General features: G+C 35.9%; 1 protein-coding gene and 1 long non-coding RNA gene across 3 annotated transcripts in view; one reads left to right on the top strand and one right to left on the bottom strand.

The window, feature by feature from the left end:
• Nucleotides 1-5,981, top strand: part of PEX13 (peroxisomal biogenesis factor 13) — a 26,729-nt gene extending 20,748 nt beyond the window's left edge. Inside the window, exons 3-4 of the mRNA XM_008526019.2 lie at nt 362-487; nt 2,708-5,981. Coding sequence (XP_008524241.2) covers nt 362-487; nt 2,708-3,006 — 425 coding nt within the window. The 3' untranslated portion in view covers nt 3,007-5,981. The remainder of the gene's footprint in view (nt 1-361; nt 488-2,707) is intronic.
• Nucleotides 1-21,727, bottom strand: part of LOC139075556 (uncharacterized) — a 23,754-nt gene extending 2,027 nt beyond the window's left edge. The window contains exon 1 of one of the 2 annotated variants that reach the window (XR_011526067.1): nt 21,624-21,727. This is a non-coding gene — a long non-coding RNA (uncharacterized lncRNA). Of the gene's footprint in view, nt 1-10,778; nt 10,897-21,623 lie in introns of those variants that run through there. The other variant, XR_011526066.1, reaches the window with a different exon arrangement.

The raw sequence follows: 21,727 nt of genomic DNA, 5'->3' as shown, positions 1-21,727 counted from the left end.
TATAAAATTTACTTTGAGGGGGGCTGGCCCCGTGGCCGAGTGGTTAAGTTCGCGCGCTCCGCTGCAGGCGGCCCAGTGTTTCGTTAGTTCGAATCCTGGGCGCGGACATGGCACTGCTCATCAGACCACGCTGAGGCAGCGTCCCACATGCCACAACTAGAAGAACCCACAACGAAGAATACACAACTATGTACCGGGGGGCTTTGGGGAGAAAAAGGAAAAAAAAAAAAAAAAATTTGAGGGAGGAACTTTTCTCCTGGTTAATAAATATATGCAGGTTGCAAACCATAGCCAGTGAGATATCTCCATTTTCCTTTTGTAACTTTTACTAACTAATCTTAATTCTTAATTTGGTTTATAGACAACACCAACTGGGCAAGTGGTGAGGATGACCATGTAGTTGCTAGAGCGGAATATGATTTTACTGCTGCATCTGAAGAAGAAATTTCTTTCCGTGCTGGTGATATGCTACATTTAGCTCTCAAAGGTAACAAAACATGAATAAATTGGAATTATCTGTGAATTTTTAGAATTTATAAAGGTAGTCTTAAAAACTGCAACAAAGAATCTTGGTCATTGTTAGTTAACTCAGAAGTATTTACTAGGACTTCTCTTTTGTGTGAATTTAGAACTTCCAAATCTGGGTGAGTGGGGGAGAAATGCTCTAACAGAGTTTTTCCACTAATATTTTACTGAAATAAGGAAGAATTTTGTTTATATAATCTTTTCGAATTTCAAAGTACTTGAATTCCCAACTCTGTTAATCCCCACACAAAAACATGAGGTAAGCACTAAATGTTACAAATCTAACAAACCAAAGAAATTTTCCAGTATGATCTAATCATCCCTGTCAATCTTTGATTGCTGGGACTGGTATCCATGCTTTCTTTTTCACTTGAATAGTGTTTACTTTAGAAACTCCAACATGAATATTTTAGGATTATTGTTATGAAGTATTAAAGAGCCTCAGCAAGAAATTTATACACACGTTAGGTTTATTCTTGGACCAGGGCACTGATAGTTTTTAATGGGTCCTGGCACAATGGCCTTTTCCTTCACCTTTCCTCTGGTAATGATGATCAGAAATTTTGTGGATTTACCGAAAAAACATTTTTTTTGTGTTGGTGGGGATTCTGATTTGCTACGCAGAGTCACATTTTGTTGGTAAAGATATTAGTAACAATAACAACAACTGTCATTTATAGAATACTTACCAGGTACAAGGCACTATGCTTTACATATTTCATTTAACCCTTATGATAATACTGTGAATTGGTTACTGTTATTATCCTTTACACATGAGGAAACTAAGACTCAGAATGAGTAAATTGTCCAGTATCACAAAGCTGAGATGTGGTGAAGCTGGACTGTGAACCGAGGTTTATCTGACTTCAGAACTTCCGCTTTTAACCACTTTGGCTGTTTTCCATGTGATCCATTAATGGAAACTTTAGTCTTTTATTGGTTTTAGTCACTCTTTATTTACATAAGGAAAAAATGCCTTCAATTTTCAAATCATTAGTTTATTCTCTAAATATTTGAAACATTTGGATCAAATTTGCTGTATCCCTGCCTCCTTTCTTCATATACAAAACGTAGGCTTCTAGGTATTATATTTGTGTTTATCCTCTAGTGAAAATAGCAACTTAGTATTTTGGATTTCAAAAGAATGATTTCTTTTTAAGATTTATTGTTAGAGACAGGACCAATACAGATAATTAGTTTTTTTTTTAAATCTAAATAAAGGATAAAGAAGAGCAACTGTGGTTTCTTTCAATTACATTATAATATTTCAGAAAAATTTTATGTCTCAGATTATTCTTCAACTAATACTGCCTCTTTACACTTTGGCTTTATTTCTTTGCTTTCCTCGCTTGCTCAGGTAAAGTATGTTTGAGCACTTAGAACAAAATTAGTCATAAACATGGTTAATTTAAGTGTTTTATTTTTTCTTTTATTATAGAGTACTAAACATAAAAATGTCATATTGTACCTAAATTATTATGTTGAACTAAAACTCTAACAGTTAAACAGCTTTTTAAAGACGTGGATAGAATAGGCATGAGAATACCAAAATACAAAATTGAATATATTAAATAATCTTCGCTACTTTAAGCTTAGAGAATTACATTTAATTTTTTCTCACGTGGCTAGTGCTAAGTGAGGTCTTCAATTTTTGCCACTTGGATTAACATTCACTATCTTTAGGACTGGTTATCACAATCACATTATCACAATCACGTAGAATGAACTTTATATATTGTCCAAAAATATATAAAGAGAACTGGCTTCTGGAAAGGTATATATTTATTTTTTGTACTTACTGCCTACCTATCCTATTGAGAAGGAATGAGATATTCGTTCCTTAAATTCTAGTTTAAAATATGAAAGACATTGATGTTAGTTTTCAGCTTTGAGGAGAACTAAATCTCCTTACTCTATAAATGAACCAACTGACATAAACTTTATGGTCTTCAAGGTTGAAAAGAATGTTTAGTAAATATAAAATAAAAGGTATAAATTATAAGATGTAATCCTAGACTTGTTAAGCTTGCTCATCATTTGATTTTGAATATACATGTATATACTATTTGTTTATATTTCATTATGTAAATATAACACAGATTTTACTTAATATTTTACTATCAATATTCTGTTGGACCTCCAAAGTATGTTGTAATTACAAAGTTGTCTTTTCTTCCATCAGAACAGCAACCCAAAGTGCGTGGTTGGCTTCTGGCTAGTCTTGATGGTCAAACAACAGGACTTATACCTGCTAATTATGTCAAAATTCTTGGTAAAAGAAGAGGTAGAAAAACAGTGGAATCCAGTAAAATTCCCAAGCAGCAACAATCTTTTACCAACACAACACTAATTAAAGGAGCCACGGCCGCTGATTCTTTGGATGAACAGGAAGCTGCCTTTGAATCTGTTTTTGTTGAAACTTGTAAGGTTCCAGTTGCACCTGATTCCACTGGGAAAAGTGGCGATAAACAAGATCTTTGATATCTCTCATGTTTGCCTGCAGTTGAACTATACTTTAGAGTACTTTAAAAAAATTATTTCTTACAAAGAAATTAATCTACAATCCAATGAAAATATTTGTTAATGGCTATTCCAGTTGTTTTGCTGCTAGAAATTATTAAAGTTGTACACTAGTATGTTGGTCTAGTGACCTGGTTCCGCTTTACAAGTTATTGGACCACGAGGATGTTTGTTTCACCAGGATTTTAAGATTATGAAGACTGCTATCATTTTCATCTTATTTAAAACCCTACATTTATTGAAAGAGTAAGATTGATGAACTATAGAGTACATTGTTTGCTACAGTAGGGATCATTAATGCTTTTTAAAGTTCTAGATTAATTGACTTGGAATCCTCAGAAATTGAGTGATAACGTAAATATGAGAACAAGCAAAGAGGCTAATATTTTTTTACAACTGTAAAAATAAAATTTTTCTTATCTGTATTATGTCTAGTCTTGGGTTTGCTTTTAGGCAGTAGTATGTTTTCACCCACCAACAATTATACTGTTATCTTTTATTGTATTTTTTAAAATTTATCTTAAAAGATCACTAGAAGCGTTGTGAAGGAGATGGTTCTAGAATGATATTTAGCCTCAATAGTTTTCCCTGCTAGTAAAAATGCTGAACTTTGTCTTACAGATTATTTCATTTCTTCTGAGGAACATAGAACTTTTTATCCCTTTATAATATGATTAGTTTTCATTCTGGATGAATCAGAATATATGAAAGATTTACTTTCTTTTCCTCCAACCAAGACTCAACTCCTTTGAGTATGTGCTTAATGATATAGTCAGTTCTAGTAGTAATGATTTTAAATCTTTTCATAGATTCTCTGCTTCTATATAGTATAATTACTTTTTAAAATTCCATATTCAGGCTGTTCTTTAAACATTGAAAATGTGTCACATTGGATACACATTTCTTTTAGGTTTAGTTTTTACTACTGAGAAAAATGCTGAGTAGCCCTTTAGTGTACGATAATGCCATTTGACTCTTTTAAATGCCATTAAATTTCAGGACACTAAATTTCCCCACAAAATTGGGAAATTCGTATACTTGCTGTGATCATACTACAAAATAATACTATCAGGAATGTAGGTGTACAAGAATACATTTACAGCTATTGTTGAAAACTGGGAATTATTTGATAAAGATTTTCATTGAGTATTTTCATCTTTCTTTTTACAAACTTTATGTTCACCAAATTAGTAATTCAGACTAAAACATACAGGAACCAAATACACACTCAGCATAGAACTTTACTAAAGACTTCTTGGGAACCTCTCTTTTGAAATGACTGTATAAGAAGTAATACATCATTTAAAATACAAATGTTGACCTTGTGCAGAAAAAAATAATAGGATAGTAAAACTTATCTTAGGCCTCTTTTTCTAACACCCAGGTATTACTTAATCTTCAAGTTGAGGAGATAAAGTTTCTTGTAATTATTTTCCACTTATGTTCTACAATTAGAGGTTCTGCTTTGTTTTGTTGGAGAATAATTTATGGAAATTCTCTTCTTGAAACAAATTTTTGATAAAACAAATTAGTAAATTTGATGTTGAGACATCTAAATTGAATGCTAGAAGTGAAGTAGAGGTGAAATGTTGAGTCAACATTATTTAGGTTAGAAAAAGTGAGTCTTTAGGATAGAATTTGTGACTAGTATTAAAGATGTGTAGGGAGAAGAATATAGCACAGAATAAGTGACAAAAACCACTTTTCTTAGGGTGTTTATTTTTTGGTTAAGTATACTAAATTGCAATATACATTATCTAACTGGTAACTATTTGTGTCTAAAAATTTCTTTTCTATTAAAATTCTAGAAAAGGAATTTAGGACTAGAATAAGCAGAGAAATTTTATAACCTTTTTACCATTACAGTTTTAGTATAATTTTTTTTAGATGAGATTAAAGGTAATGTTCAAGGCTCCAATATTGTTATTTTTAGAAACTTATTTAGGGAGTGCTACTTTACAGAAATTACTAACTGAAACCAAAACATTTTCAATTAAATAAAATAAAACACAAATTACAATAAAACAGGTTTCATTTTTAACATTTTTCTGATTGTATTTTATCAGTTTTGAAAGGAAAAAGAAGACAGATTTTCATATTTTAACATTTTATTTAGGTACATGATTTAGTCTGTCAGTGTGTCATTATACATTTATTTGAATATAGCTGTCCTTTATCTTGTGTTTTCTTTAATGGAAAAAAGAACAGAAGTTGAATGCAGTTAAAATTTTATTTTTAATAGATTGTGAAGTTACTTTTACTGGACAAATAAAAATATATTAAACTTGATTCAAATTTTTTGATGATAAACTTAACTCTTTTTGCAGGATTGGAATTGATATAAAAAGTCTCTGTAGTTTTCTTCATATCATTGTGTGTATTAACTACTGCAAACTAATGTGTCTATTCTATTTCCTTGTGATTAAAAAACATATTAGATTTACATTTATATAAAAGCTACCGGGAAGGTGACTTAAATAAAAATAAGACCACAAATCTAGATTTTGGGAAACCTAGATTCTAGTCTGGACACCACTACTTACTTACTACAAGATTTAACTCATACTGTTTTTCACTGATAACATTGGGGATAGCTGCTACATCTGCCTCACATGAGAGTACCTTTTTTTTTTTAATGTAAGTATGGATTTTTATTCAGAATTCCTTCTGAAATACCACAGCTTAGCAGCCAACCCATTGTCTTTTTTTAAATTTATTTTTAAAAATTTTATTTTTTATTTTAAAATTAGGTCATAATAGTTTATAACATTGTGAAAATTCAGATGTACATTATTATTTGTCAGTGACCATATATATTACCCTTTTATGCCCCTTTACTGCTTATGCCCACTCCCAACCCCATTCCCCTCTGGTAACCACTAATCTGTTCTCTTTGTGTGTTTATCTTCCACATATGAGTAAAATCATGCAGTGTTTGTCTTTGTCTGTTTGGGTTATTTCGCTTAACATAATACCCTCAAGGTCCATCCGTGTTGTTGCAAATGGGACGATTTTGTCTTTTTTTATGGCTGAGTAGTATTCCATTGTGTGTGTGTGTGTGTGTGTGTGTGTACACACTATATATATATGTGTATATACCACATCATCTTTATCCATTCATCAGTGGATGGGCACTTGGGTTGCTTCCACATCTTGGCTATTGTGAATAACGCTACAATGAACAGAGGGGTGCATAAGTCTCTTTGAATTGTTGATTTCAAGTTCTTTGGATAAATACCCAGTAGTGGGATAGCTAGGTTGTATGGTATTTCTATTTTTAATTTTTTGAGAAATCTCCATACTGTTTTCCAGTCGCTGCAGCAGTTTTCCTTCCCACCAGCAATGTATGAGGGTTCCCTTTTCTCTACATCCTCTCCAACATTTGTTATTTTTTGTCTTGGTAATTATAGCCATTCTAACAGGTGTAAGGTGATATCTCATTGTAGTTTTAATTTGCATTTCCCTAATAATTAGTGATGTTGAACATCTTCTCATGTGTCTGTTGGCCATCTGTATGTCTTCTTTGGAGAAATGTCTGTTCATATCCTCTGCCCATTTTTTGATTGGGTCGTTTATTTTTTTGTTGCTGAGTTGTATGAGTTCTTTATATATTTTGGAGATTAACCCCTTGTCTGATATATGATTTGCAAGTATTTTCTCCCAGTTGGTGAGTTGTCTTTTCGTTTTGCTCCTTGTTTCCTTTGCCTCACAGAAGCTCTTTAGTCTGATGTAGTTCCATTTGCTTACTTTTTCTTTTGTTTCTCTTGCCTGGGTAGACATGGTATTCAAAAAGATGTTTCTAAGACCGATGTCAAACAGAATACTCCCTGTATTTTCTTGTAGGAGTTTTATGGTTTCACATTTTACCTTCAAGTCTTTAATCCATTTCGAATTAATTTTTGTGTATGGTGTAAGATAATGGCCTACTTTCATTCTTTTGCATGTGGCTGTCCAGTTTTCCCAACACCATTTATTGAAGAGACTTTCCTTTCTCCATTGTATGTTCTTGGCTCCTTTGTCGAAAATTAACTCTCTCTAGATGTATGGTTTTATTTGTGAACTTCCAATTCTGTTCCATTGATTTGTGCATCTGTTTTTGTACCAGTACAATGCTGTTTTGATTACTGTAGCTTTGTAGTATATTTTAAAGCAAGGGATTGTGATGCCTCCAGCTTTGTTCTTTTTTCTCAGGATTGCTTTAGCTATTCAGGGTCTTTTCTTGCCCCATATGAATTTTAAGATTCTTTTTTCTATTTCAGTGAAGAATGTCCTTGGGATTCTGATTGGGATTGCATTGAATCTGTAGATTGCTTTAGGTAATATGGACGTTTTAACTATGTTGGTTCTTCCAATCCATGTGCGTAAAATATCTTTCCATTTCTTTATGTGGTCATCGATTTCTTTCAATAATGTCTTATAGTTTTCATTGTTTAAGTCATTCACCTCTTTGGTTAAATTTATTCCTAGATATTTTATTCTTTTTGTTGCAATTGTAAATGAGATTGTATTCTTGAGTTCTCTTTCTGTTAGTTCATTGTTAGAATATAGAAATTCAACTGATTTTTATAAGTTGATTTTTACCCTGCAGCTTTGCTGTGGTTGTTGATTATTTCTAATAGTTTTCTGATGGATTCTTTAGGTAGAATTATGTTGTCTGCAAACAGCGAGAGTTTCACTTCTTCGTTGCCAATTAGGATACCTTTTATTTCTTTTTCTTGCCTAATTGCTCTGGCCAAAACCTCCAGTACTATGTTGAATAAGAGTGGGAGAGTGGGCACCCTTGTCTTGTTCCTGTTCTCAGAGGGATGGCTTTCACTTTTTCCCCATTGAGTATGATGTTGGCTGTGGGTTTGTCATATATGGCCTTTATTATGTTGAGGTACTTTCCTTCTATGCCCATTTTATTGTGAGTTTTTATTGTAAATGGATGCTATATCTTATCAAATGCCTTCTCTGTGTCTATTGAGATGATCATGTGATTTTTATTCATTTTCTTAATGTGGTGTATCACATTGATTGATTTGTGGATGTTGAACCATCCCTGTGTCCCTGGAATAAATCCTACTTGATTATGGTGTATGATGCTTTTAATGTATTGAATTCAGTTTACCGATATTTTGTTGACGATTTTTGTGTCTATGTTTATCAGCAATATTGGACTGTAATTTTCCTTCTTTGTGTTGTCTTTGTCTAGCTTTGGGGTCAGGGTGATGTTGGCCTCATAGAATGAGTAGGAAGTGTTCATCTTCTTTAATTTTTTGGAATAGTTTAAGAAGGATAGGTATTAAATTTTCTCTGAATGTTTGGTAGAATTCTTCAGAGAAGCCATCTGGCCCTGGACTTTTATTTTGGGGGAGGTTTTTGATAGCTGTTTCAATCTCTTTACTTGTGATTGGTCTGTTCAGAGTCTCTGTTTTTTCTTGGTTTATTTTTGGGAGGTTGTATGAGTCTTAAGAATTTATCCATTTCTTCTAGATTGTCCAGTTTGTTAGCATATAATTTTTTCATAGGATTCTATTGTAATCCTTTGTATTTCTGTGGTATCCATTGTAATTTCTCTTCTTTCATTTCCAATTTTATTCATTTGAGACTTCTCACATGAAAATGCTTTTTAAAAAATATAAAGCACAATCAAAAGTAAGATGTTATGGCAATTATATGTTTTGTATTTTTCCACATATGTTTAAACTTCTTAGATCTTGTAAAAATGTCACAAATTGTTTACATCATTCTAGAATTTCAGATTCACACATACTTAATTAAAAATTAAAATTAGTTCACTTGTACTTAAAACTTTGCCTACAGTGTGATTTAAAATTATTTTGCTGAATACCAGCACAGCCTAACTTAGAAAAACATGGTGGAATATTTATTCAACACAAGAAATTTTGTTTTTTTCAGCATTGCCTCAAAATGTCCTTTCATATCATATAGTTTTTTTATTTAGCTTATCTTATTTGGGTGAATGAACTCTTTGTTTTAAAGTCAGCTAACTCCCAAGTCCTGTGGGGTACTTATTATATTATGCCCCGTGAATGGTTTTTCACACTTAAAGAAAAAAATCTTTAATCCAACGTTAGTCTTAATAGTGTTTCTGCTCATGTCAAATAAGTGTTTTGTTTTTTAAGGATCTCAGGTGCTGAGAATTGAGTCAGTCATTGATCATACTCTTTACTAATGATATCAATATCATCAGTCTAGAAAGTCTACACTTTTCTTCTATTTTATTTTACCTTAATAGTTTTTCTTCATCTGCAGTTCCATACTCCTCATTCCCTACTATCCCTACAAAGCCATCTTCCAAATTTGGAGTATATTTCCTTGAAAAACTATATAATAATATTTATTGGTTATAAGTTTTCAGTTATGTAAATAGTATTGTGGTATAAATCTTATTTTGCTTCTAACTTTCATAAGATACTAGTTTTTAAGACATTCGTATTACTTCATATAATATGCTTCCGACTGGTGCATATTATTCTGTTGCATTCACATATCATAGCTTATCTTTTCCTCTAGTCATAGAGGACTGACTGACTTAGATTGTTCCCATTTATACAAACTTCTACATGTCTTCCTATGAACCTACCCTGTAGTTTCTATGCTGTAGATGTTTTACAGTAGAATGGCTGGAGTTTGGGGTATATGCATACTTAATTTCAGTTAATTAATACTGGCTTGTTCTCAGGAATGGTTGTACCAGTTTACATGTACACCAGCAAGATGAGGGTTTTATTTTCTCTACATCTTTTCAGCGCTTAGTATTTTCTGATTTTGTTAATCTGATATGTATGAGATTGTATTTTGTCGTAATCTGTGTCATCTGATTACACTGATGAGGCTAAGCATATGGTTTTTAGCCATTCTGGTTTTCCATTCTGTGGAAAATACTATACTTATAATTTGCCCATTTTTGTATTAGATTTTTCTCTTGCTGATTATAGTACTTGAAATTCTTTATTTATTCTAGGTATTGTTCCCTTATCAGGTTCAGATGTTGGAAATAACTTAGTCTTGTCATTTGTTAATTCTTATCTTTGGTGTCCTTCATGGAATAGAAATCTTTCACTTTCCCTTCAACTGGTTTGGATCTTGTTCTTCTATCAGTTTTATAGTTTACCATTTACTTTTAGGTGTTTAATTTAATTGGAATTTGGTTTTGGTTATAGAATGAAGTATGAATCCAGCATTTTCTCCAGCTGGTCATTAGAGGGAGAGTGTTAGCAAAGACTTTTCTCTCTCTCTCTGGGAAAATGATCTTGGGTTTACCTGCTTCTTAGCACTATTTCCTTGGGAATCTACATGGAATGCCAGCTGCTTACCCAGCAACATTTTTTAATTGCAAAAAGAAAAAGCATAGGCTTTGAGACTTCTCTGAGTGAGGTACAACTGTTTACTGAGCTTGGTCCTCTTTGGAGGACCTGGAATTTACCTTCAGGGATTTTTTCTTTTTTGAGGAAGATTAGCCCTGAGCTAACTACTGCCAATCCTCCTCTTTTTGCTGAGGAAGACTGGCCCTGAGTTAACATCCGTCCCCATCTTCCTCTACTTTATAAGTGGGACGCCTACCACAGCATGGCTTTTGCCAAGCGGTGCCATGTCCGCACCCGGGATCCGAACCAGCAAACCCCTGGCCGCCGAGAAGTGGAATGTGCGAACTTAACCATTGCACCACTGGGCCGGCCCCAACCTTCAGGGACTTTTACAAGGTTCCTGTGGCACATGAGACTTACCCAAGGTGGATAGCTCTCCTCTGCATGCTGCATTTAGTGTGCTATATCGTTCTCCCAAGCTAAGGGACCTTGGTGCCAAGTTACATCCTTCTGGGTCTTGTGAGTGTGAATGTCTGCTGGGCATACAAAGTAGGATTGTAGTCACTTTTTCTAACACCATCTACTAAATAATCCGTGTTTTCCCCTATTTCGTTACATACCAAGTTCCCATAAACATGAAACTGTTTGTTTTGGGGCTCTGCATTCTGTTCTATTGATATATGTCAGTTCCCTTCCCCGTACAGCACTGTCTCAATTAATGTAACTTTGTGATATGTCTTAATATCCAATAGGTGAATCTATTTTGTCCTACTTTGTTAAAGTTACTTTAGTTATTTGTGGATTTTTATTCTTCTGTATAAATTTTAGTATCGGTCTATCAGGTTCCCTAAAACAAGCTACTGAGATTTTGATTGCAATTCCATTGAATTTGTATGTTAATTTAGAAAGAATTGACATATTTACAAGGTCCAGTCATCCCATTCGTGAACATAATTTGACTCCATTTATTCAGGACATCGTGGGTGGGTTTTTTTGGCTAATTCCTAGGTACTTTATAGTTTTTGTTGCCATTGAAAATGATATTCTCTTATTTCTGGTAAAGAGAACTACATTGAATGTGATATGTTGATTTTGTATCTTCAGTTTTGATGAATTCCTATTCTAATATTATTGATCCTTTGGGGTTGTCTATGTAAATGCAAATATAAATAATGATAGTTTTATCTCTTCCTGTTCAGTCCTTATACTTTCATTCCCTTTGTTTTGGTCAGTTTGCCAGTCTATATTTAACAAAAGCAGTGGTAGAGGGCATGTTTATCTTATTTCTTCTTCAGAGTCTAGAGTTGCTCTATTAAATGTGATGTTTACTGAGAGTTTTATACCTGTCTTTATCAAAAGAAGTTCCTTTTTATGCTAACTTAACTCTGCATTTGTTTAGATGGTCTTTTATTTTTCACTTTTAGTAATAGTAATATGATGAATAACATTGATTTTCTGATATCATACCATTGTTGCATTCTTAATTGATATTTTTGATGAAATAATTTATTTTATCAAATACATACATATAAATGAGTGTAGAAGATGATTAATATAAAAGTGAGGTAGCATGCAGAAATTTAGCTATATGTAAAAGGCAGTATTGCCACTTATGAGGTGTCCCAGGAGAAGATAAACTAAAAAAAAGGCACTGGATCATAGTCTGACTTTGGTTGCTCTGAGAATTTATAAGATTCTTTTCTGGAGAAGTCAGTGGTTAAGGCTCTGAGCAAATCTTGGGAAACTTAGGGTTATCCACAATTAGTATATTTTGAAAGGTGCGCCAGTTAGTAGAACTAGATGTCTGCCTCTAACACAGTCAGGGAGAGTCGGTTGTTTAGGGTTTTTCCCTTTGAAGCTCCCTATGGCCATTCTTCAGCTCTTAGGATGAGATCAAAGCATAACACTTGGGTGTCCTCAAATGATCCAGGGAGCAGGGCTTGAAGGAAAACGCAAGGACTTCATCAGCACATGATCTAGCAAACCAAGTTCGGCTAATAATCTAGGCTAGGCTTACCCAGGCTTATCAGATTAAAAATATGGTGTAACAGAAAGCATGTTGAAGGCAGGCCTCAAATATGTCTCTTGAGTCATTCTGCCCAAGTCTGAACTGGTTGCTTTCTTTGTTTTGGTTTCCATTTTCCTACATAGTCTTTGTCCCCCCTCTGTTACTGTGCATGTGTATGTGTGTATGTTTTATTTCCATCTTTCATAATAATAAAGATTTTCCTCAGGTTTCTGCTGAACTTTGGTTGCCTGCTTATGTTTAAGAATAGGAGACTGAACAGCTGATTGAAGACTTTGAGCAGGCAGGTGGGGCTTGTCCGTGAACTTTGTGTTAAAGCTAGTTTGAAGGGCATGATACAGGATTTGCTAATATTTGCCTGAATTAAACTCTTCATCCAGTCTCCAACAGAGTGACCTTCCAAATTTACAGAATGGTCAGGAAAACAGAGCAGAAAGCACCTTCACTGCAGGTAGGCAGATCCAGTGAGAGAGTGGAAAGGGGGTGGAAAGCTGTATGTATTCAGTTTCTTCTTCCAAACTCGCCAATCAACTCACTCCTCCCCTGAGAAGCAGTTAGTAGAGAGGGAGAGGAGGAGGGAGAAAGGCACCAGAGTGTTATTCTAGAGAAATACTTCCATGTGGAAACATGGAGTAGGGAATTATGTTAGATTAAACAGTATGTTAGATTGAATTTATATTTTAAATTTGTCTTTATATTTGCTTGTTTTTTTGGTCTCCACTGTTTCTAAGAGGAATATCTCCAGTTGTTGATAGCTTCTCATGGTTTTCTTGGTTATTATTTCATATATTTCTGCCACCTTGTTACAAGTTTTGTACTTATGCTTTCTGTTTCTCTTTTTATAGGTCAAATTTTCTTCTGCAGGTTTGAAAGCTATTCACTATTTTTATTCTTGTTGTTGTTACTTTTAACCCCTAGTTATGTTTATTTTTCTCTACCAGTGTTTAAAGTTATCAATATTGGAGTCTGAACAACAACACAAGAATATTGGCACACTGTCATCCTCCTTGCTTCCTCCTCCTGACATTTCTCCCTGTTGTCTCCCTGCCCCTATTCCTTCACCAATGTTGGTATCACATGAAGTTTTTATTCTAGATTGTTATGGTTAATTTATTGTTTTTCATATTTGCCTAGTTGAACAAATAACTTGTCTGAAGTTATTTTTCCTTATTTCCTATATATGTTTTATCCATTCATTTACATTTTTAACAAAAAACTTGTACCATCATGTGGTTTTAAAAAGTCAAATTGTGGGGGCTGGCCCCGTGGCCTAGTGGTTAAGTTCAGCATGCTTCACTTCAGGGGCCCAAGTTCAGTTCCTTGGTGTGGACCTACACTACTCGTCAGCAGCCATGCTGTGGTGGCAACCCACATACAAAATAGAGGAAAAGTGGTACAAATGTTAGCTCAGGGTGAATCTTCCTCAGAAAAAAAAAATCAGATTCTAATTTAAAGATATAAGGAAATAAAGTAGTCCCTTGCCTTACTCCCGAGTCCTGAGCCCAGAAGCAACCATGTGTAACTTTTTTGCTTTTCTGTTTTTACCTTCTTCTAAATAATGTGCTCATCCAGCTATTTTTTGACTTACCAGTTTTAGAGGTTATCTATTAACCTCTCTCCTCCCCCTCAGTGGAGGCTTTGACTGGCTTACACTGCTATCCCACACTTCCTCTTACCCCATTTTCCCAGGATAGTGATTTATTTTTATTATTAGTTTTTTTTAGTGAGGAAGATTGGCCCTGAGCTAATATGCATTGCCAATCCTCCTCTTTTTGCTTCAGGGAGATTGTCACTGAGCTAACATCTGTGCCAGTCTTCCTCTGTTTTGTATGTGGGATGCTGCCACAGCATGGCTTGACAAGTGGTGCTAGGTCTACACCCAGGCTCTGAACCCACAAACCCAGGGCTACTGAAGCATAGCACACAAACTTAACCACTATGCCACTGGGCCGGCCCCTGTAGTAGTATTTTAACTCTTAGTTAAATCAGTGAAAATGTTTGCATTATTGTGACCATGTAAATATTGTTTTTTCCTCCCTATTGTTCATTTCTTATATAAGTTTCTGGTTCTCCTGGCATTGACACTTCCTTGCTTCTTCATTTGCCTAGTTTCTGTGTACTGTACCTGGCTACAAGGAGTAGCACCTGATGCTTTCAAGGATTCTACAGTATAAACAGCCTTAGTTGTTTTCAGAATCCCTGTCTTAGGTGTAATTTCATCCTCTCTGCTAAGTCAGTTACCTCACATCCATTTGTTTTCTGACTTCTGAGAGTCTCATCTATTGTCTTCTCTTTTATGCTTTGTCCTTGTTTAATATATCTCATTCTTTTATTGTCATTTTTGGGGAGATTTTGAGGGCTAAGGAGATAAAGGTGAATAATCAATCTCTTGTATTTAACTAGAAGCCAAACTGGTTTTCTGCAGCCACATTTTATATACCCTTGAGAGAGTTGTCCATAGGGCTGCCCAATCCACCTGCCCTTGTTCTGTCTTGAATTTACTTCATCAGTCTTGGCCCCCACGAAAACAACTCTTGTTGAAGTCACCAGTGACCACTACACTGCTATCCAGTGAACAGTTCTCAGTCTTAATTCTACTTGGCCTGTGGTGGCACAGTTGATCACCCCCTCCTGCTTGAAAATCTTTTTTCCCTTGGCCTCCAGGAGAGCATACCCTCCTAGTTTCCCTGCAATATCACTGACCTCTTCTTTTCAGCCTTCCTTGCTGGTTTCTCCTCATATTCCCTACTTCTAAATGTTGGAGAACCCCAGAGTTTAGACCTTGGATTTCTATACTCTTCCTTGATGATCTCATCCAGTCTGGTGGCTTACAGTACCTTATGTTCTTGACTCCAGAATTTATATCTTCAGGCATCATCTTATATCTGAATTTCAAAATCATATATCCACCTGCCAGTTTGACATCTCCACTTGGTAGCTCAAGTTTAGTAAGCTTAAAAATCCTGGGGCCGGCTCCGTGGCCGAGTGGTTAAGTTCGCCGCGCTCTGCTGCGGTGGCCCAGGGTTCGGATCCTGGGCGCAGATGTGGCACCGCTTGTCAGGCCACATCGAGGTGGCATCCCACATCCCACAACTAGAAGGACATGCAACTAAGATATACAACTGTGTACGGGGTTGGGGAGATAAAGCAGAAAGAAAAAAAGAAGATTGGCAACAGTTGTTAGCCCAGGTGCCAATCTTTGGGGAAAAAAAAATCCTGACCTTCACTTCAAAACCTGTTTTTCCTCCATTCTCTTCCCTGTGTCAGTAAATGGCAACTACATCTTTCCATTTGTTTAGGCCAAAAACTTTGGAATCCTTTCTCTTTTTCATTTGCACCCACATATATCAGGAAATCCTGTTTGTAGTAACTTCAGAATATATTCAACATTTGACCACTTACCATCTCCCCTGCCTCCTCCCTGGTCTAAGCCACGTCATTGCTTGCCTAGATTATTGTAATAGCCTTATGACTTACTCTTCTGCTTCTGCCTTTACCTCACCAGACCTATAGTCTATTGTCAAGACAGGAACAGAGTGATTCTTTTTTAAAAATCTAAGTGATATCACAACACTCAGCTAAAAACCCTCCAGTGGCTTCCCATTTGACTCAGTAAAAATTCAAAGTCCTTACAGAGGTCTACAAGGTATTATGTCATCTGACCCTTTTCTACTCTTCACCTTCTGCATTCCTTATAGGGGTTACATTGGCCTCCTTGCAGTTACTTGAATATTCCAGGCATGCTTCCACCTTATGACCTTTGCACATAGTTTTTCCTTTGTCTGGAACACTCTTCCACCAGACGTCCTCATGGCGACTGTATACCCTCGATTATTTAAATTTTGCTTAGGTTAAATTCGGTTGATTTTAATCTTCAACCCAGCAGACTAAAGTTTTAGTTTAAAGCCAGTACAGTAAGCTTCAGTTGGAAAGCCAGCCCCAGAGAAAAGGTTACAGGTAATTTAGATAGTATACCTTTTAAATGGAAAATTAGAATTGATACTTTAATTGCCCTGGCAACTTCATTTTATTTATTCTGTTTAAAATACAGTTGCTTCCAGGATCTGTGGATCTTTGGATTCATCTTTTTAATCAATTCTGGAAATTTCACAACAATTCTCCCTGTTTTCTCTGGGACTCAAATTAGACATATATTTGACCTCATTCTGTCCTCCATATCTTTGTCTCTCATGTTTTCCATCTGTTTGTAATATGGGTAATTTTTTCATGTATATTTGCATGTTCACTCTTCAACTATTTCTAATTTATCACTTATTCACTGAGGTTTCTTTAAATTTCCAAATTTTAAATTTAATTATAATTAATTGCATTTCAATAATTATTTCTGGAAGTTCTGTCTGTTTTTTCAATCTGCCTGTTTATTATTGATAATTTATTGTGCCCTTTATTTAAGAATGCCATGTTAATGTCTACAAGAATTCCAATATCTGCAGTCCTTGGAAGTGTAAATGTTTGTTGTTTGTGCTCTCACACATAGTGTCTGGCTTCTTCACGTTTATGGTGACTTTTATGTGCCCATTGCTTGTTCATCTGTGAGTTCTGCTGGCCAAAATTGGGGAAAGGCTTGACTCCACAGAGGATTCACTTGTGCCTCTTCTAGTAGTACGGAGGCGTCATCATCCTGGGACCACTTCAGCAGTCCTCCATTGAAGGTCTTGAGTAAGAGTGTAAGACCAGGATCAACTTCTCACTGTCACTCTACTTAACGGTCCAAAGCTCAGAATCCTGACAGCTGAGTTGCTATGGGCATCCACCTTCAGAACACTCATACCCCTCCCTTCTGCCTGCAGTTTCCCAGTTCATCAGTTTTGATCGATTTTGCCTCCCCTCCTGCTTTCTGAGACCAGCAGTGTTTTACTGTATATATCCCAGCCAGGGTCTTACTTGTTCAGCAGGAGAATCTCCCATGTAGCCCACCACAATGCCAAAAGTAGAAGTTCTCTCTAATTTCCAGAGTCTCATAGCCAGTTATTTCAAATTTTACATTGTGGAAAATTAATATCTGTGGTTTTGTTTGAGATGTTTTATTTTTTTAACTAATTATATTTACTTAGGGGCTGGCCCCGTGGCCAAGTGGTTAAGTTCTCACCCTGTGCTTCCATGGCCCAGGGTTTCACTGGTTCGCATCCTGGGCATGGAGCTAGCACTACTCATCAAGCCATGCTGAGGTGGCATCCCACACAGCACAACCAGAAGGACCTACAACTAGAATATACAACTATGTACTGGGGGGCTTTGGGGAGAAGAAAAAAATTGGCAACAGATGTTAGCTCAGGGCCAATCTACCAAAAAAAGAAAATTTATTTTATAAAAACTAATCCTTAGTTTGAAATTAACTGGGAAACTCAATATCTTTAATGGGATATGAGGCGAAATCAGAAATGAAGAAAGAATGTTAACACCAGAAAGTAGAAAAAGCGTAATTTCTATTAATAAACTTAATAAACCAGAAGCATGTATATTTCATCTTGTTTTTCTCATTTGCCACAAATCCTCACAGGTCCTTAAATTAAAACAGACATTTGGAAACGTCTGCTTTAAGATTTAGAAAGATTCCCAAGTAACTTCTGACTCATTAGAGAAAAAAGCAGATGCATTTATAATAGTATAGTTTTATGAATTTTTTGTAGTTATGGCAATATTCTTTGAAAATTGTTCATCCAAATATGGTACACGGCAACTAAATCATAAACTGATTGGAAAAAAAAAACCACTCCTCAACTATTAATGATTAAACACATAATGCTTCACTGTTTTTCTATTTGCATGTGAAAACAAATTTTTAAAAGCCAACCAAAATGATTTTCTTAACATGAATAGATAACACATTTTCCATTTGAAGCTTAATATTCATCAAGTTCAAAATAATATCTACTTATTATTGAGTTGTTGAGAGGATACTGTGTATTAAACACTTAGGAGAGAACTTGGCACATGGTAAGGGTTCTTGTTAAAGGTGATAAGCAATTGTTAATAACCGTGTTATCAAGGTGCAGTTTTGAATCAGGAGCTATCTTTAAGGACTAAAGACATGCTAAGGAGATCAGGTGGAACAGTACCATTTACAAACTGGGATATTCTCTGGTAGCAGTCTGTTAGAAGAGTGGGAAATTAGCTCTACCTGTTACTAGCACAGGTCGTGAGGGACTAAGGGGAAAAGTTATTGTTCAGCAGTAAGCGGTCAAGATTCTCCAGTGTTGGGCATAGAACTGCCACACACATGAACATGTATATATGATGACATACAGGACTTGCAGTTTGAAGATGTGGCATATCACTTTGACTAAGTGTTGTGAACAGGGGCCTCCACTTTTTGGTAGTAAATGCTCCATGCTGGGATATAGTAACCATCAGAGACATTTTTGGGAAATGAACATGGCCTCCAACACACACGTTTTTAATTTCTTCCAGACCTTGAAGCAGGTGAAGGAAATGTGTTATTGATATCTTTTACTTTTCCACACTATTTTTGTTTGTTTTTGTGGGGTTATTTTAAGATTTTTTTTTTAAAGATTGGCACCTGAGCTAACAACTTTGCCAATCTTTTTTTTCTGCTTTTTTCTCCCCAAATCCCCCCAGTACATAGTTGTATATTTTTAGTTGTAGGTCCTTCTAGTTGTGGCATGTGGGATGCTGCCTCAGCATGGCCTGTTGAGCAGTGCTATGTCTGCTCCCAGGATTCAGAACCAGCAAAACCCTGGAGTGCGTGAACTTAACCACTCGGCCATGGGACTGGCCCCTGCTTTTGTTGTTTTATACAATCCTTTGCCTCGTCATGAAGAAAGTTTTGTTTTAATCTTGTTCTCCAGTAATATTTGGTAGTAGCTGGAGTCCAAAAGGTATTTGCATTTATTCTTATTGCCTTTTATCCATAAACGTTTTTCTGTGTATATATTTTTTTGCAGTACTAATGGAGTTCCCTTTTAGTTTCACATTTTACCTTAGTTAAAGTGTTTCCAAAAAAACTTATTCTAAGTCAATAATAGAGGTCTAGGAAGCATACAATGCTTGAAACTAGACTGTTGTGTCTGAGACCACCAATATTCACTCTCATAGTTTAAAAGTGGAACTCCCACCTTTTAATTGACTACCCAGCTGCTCAAATAGGGTCTACATTATCTAGCTTCCTCCTTTGTGGTTAAGTTGCGGCCAATGGGATATAAGTGGAAGTGATGCACGTCACATCTGGATCATGCGTTTAAAATTACTGGGGCATGCATTTCTTATCTTGTCTTCCATTCCTTCTGTGGGGTGTGGAAGTAAGAGTGAGTGTTCTGCAGTCATTTCAGACTCCGAGATGGAAGTTGTGTGTTAAGGATGGCAAAGCAGCCATGACAGCCCTGGATCACCCAACTCTACTGTAATTTGAGAATGAAGTAAACTTTTATCATGTTAAGCCACTGTATTTTGGGTCTCTTGTTAAAGCAACTCAGTCTGTACTAAAGCTAATAGAGGACTAGATGAGCCTATGAACACAAAAGAGTTGGAATTGGTGAGGAGGGGGAAGTGGATGGAATTCTTAGGTGAAATTGCCCATTCTGCATAAAGGCCTCAGGAAGGAACAACTGTACAGTGCTAAAGAAAGAATCTTCCTTGTGGAAAGGTCATTAAACCCAAAGAGATGGCTATTTTACCTTGGACAAGTCACTTAAACTTTCTCTGACATTAAAGTGAAAAAATTGAAGAAGATCTTTCAGGATTCTTTCTTGCTCTGTCATTCTGTAAATGTATATTGTTCTAGAAAAGACGAGAGAGTGATTAGGAAGAGCTTCAAACATTAAATGCCTGAATTGATGCCTCGGAGATGCATAGCACGACATGGATCAATAGCAGGAGCAGATGTTATGGGTGGAGTCCAGTAGTAGAGCTCTGTTCTGTCTCTCCTTGCAAACGGGTTCTTAACTGACTTCATTTCTTTTGTTGAACCTTGCTAAAAGCAAGGAATGGTAGCCAACACAAACTTACATTCTGACCTTTTCTAAACCACTTCCTTCAGAGCTACAGGCTTGATAATCTGCTTTCAAAATTAATGCAGGTGACACCTTTCCCAATGTATTTGGGAAGAATCACCTGCCTTCCAGCCTGTAATATGTTTCTGACTGCCAATGCCATATATCTCTTAGATCTTTGTTATTGTAGCACACTACTTTTGGGGACCAACCTTCCCCCTTTACACTAAGCTTCTGTAACAAATAGACCGAAAAATATAGTAGCTAAAGCAAGATAAACTCTTTTGTCTCATATAATAGTCCAGAGGTAGGCAGGCAGTCTAGGCCTGTTAGGCAGCTTTGCTTCACAAGGTAATTAAGGGACCAGGTTCCTTCAATGTTATTGCTTTGCAATCCTGTATGGATCATTCTTGTCCTCATGTAATGTTTAAGCTGGCTCACCACCATCACAACTGAGTTTTAACCTATGTGAAAGGAGAAAAAGGAAATAGAGTGCAAGTAGCTTCTCTTTAAAAATTTACCTAATATCTTTGTGGCACAAGCTTGTCTAATGTCTTTGTGGAACAGAAATAGTAAAAAAAACTTGCAGAAAGTCACAGGTGATTCAATTGGAAGAAACTGACATTCTGTACAGTTAGCCACTTAATCATCAGATCTCATGATAGTAATTATTCATTTGGCTAGAGCTTTACTTTTTTCTGTCCTTTCTGATCCTAACATTCAGTTTTGGTTCTCAGAATATACACATTATAAATGGAAATTAAAAATATTGACATGTATAGCATTTACCCTAAAAAACAGCCTTATACATCTTACTAGGTTCCCAGTAGTAGTAGTCATCAAATAACACACATGCTGAACCTATTAATGTATGAAAACTGAATTTGTAACACAGCTATTTACATTTTTCAAGAGGTGTCTCCTGATAAAGATAATGCTTCCCCCAAAGTACTTGTGTGTGTGTGAGGAAGATTGACTCTAAGCTAACATCTGTTGCCAATCTTCCCCTAGTGGTGCTGGGTCCGTGCCCAGGATCCGAACCTGGAACCACAGGCCACAGAAGCTGAGGGCGGGAACTTAATCACTACGCCACTGGGCCAGCTCCCACACAAGATCCTTTTGACGTCCCTCAGATCATACAGTTTTCCCATTCTACCTAACCTAAGCAGGTATACCAAAGTGACCTGCACCACCAACCATCTCATCCATTCTTTATCCGAGCTCTTTTTCTTTCCCCAAGTTCCCCTTTCTGGATTCAGGGTTAGTTACCTAAGATCAGGTTCTGAAGGATCTGGTTGCTAAGAGACAAGACGCTGGGAGGGTGGGGACGCTGCACTGCGACAAATCTGGAAGTGAATGCACGAGGGGGAAGG

Source organism: Equus przewalskii, chromosome 14, assembly GCF_037783145.1.
Source record: "Equus przewalskii isolate Varuska chromosome 14, EquPr2, whole genome shotgun sequence".
Classification (NCBI taxonomy): Eukaryota; Metazoa; Chordata; class Mammalia; order Perissodactyla; family Equidae; genus Equus; species Equus przewalskii.
This window is presented reverse-complemented; position numbering and strand designations above follow the sequence as displayed.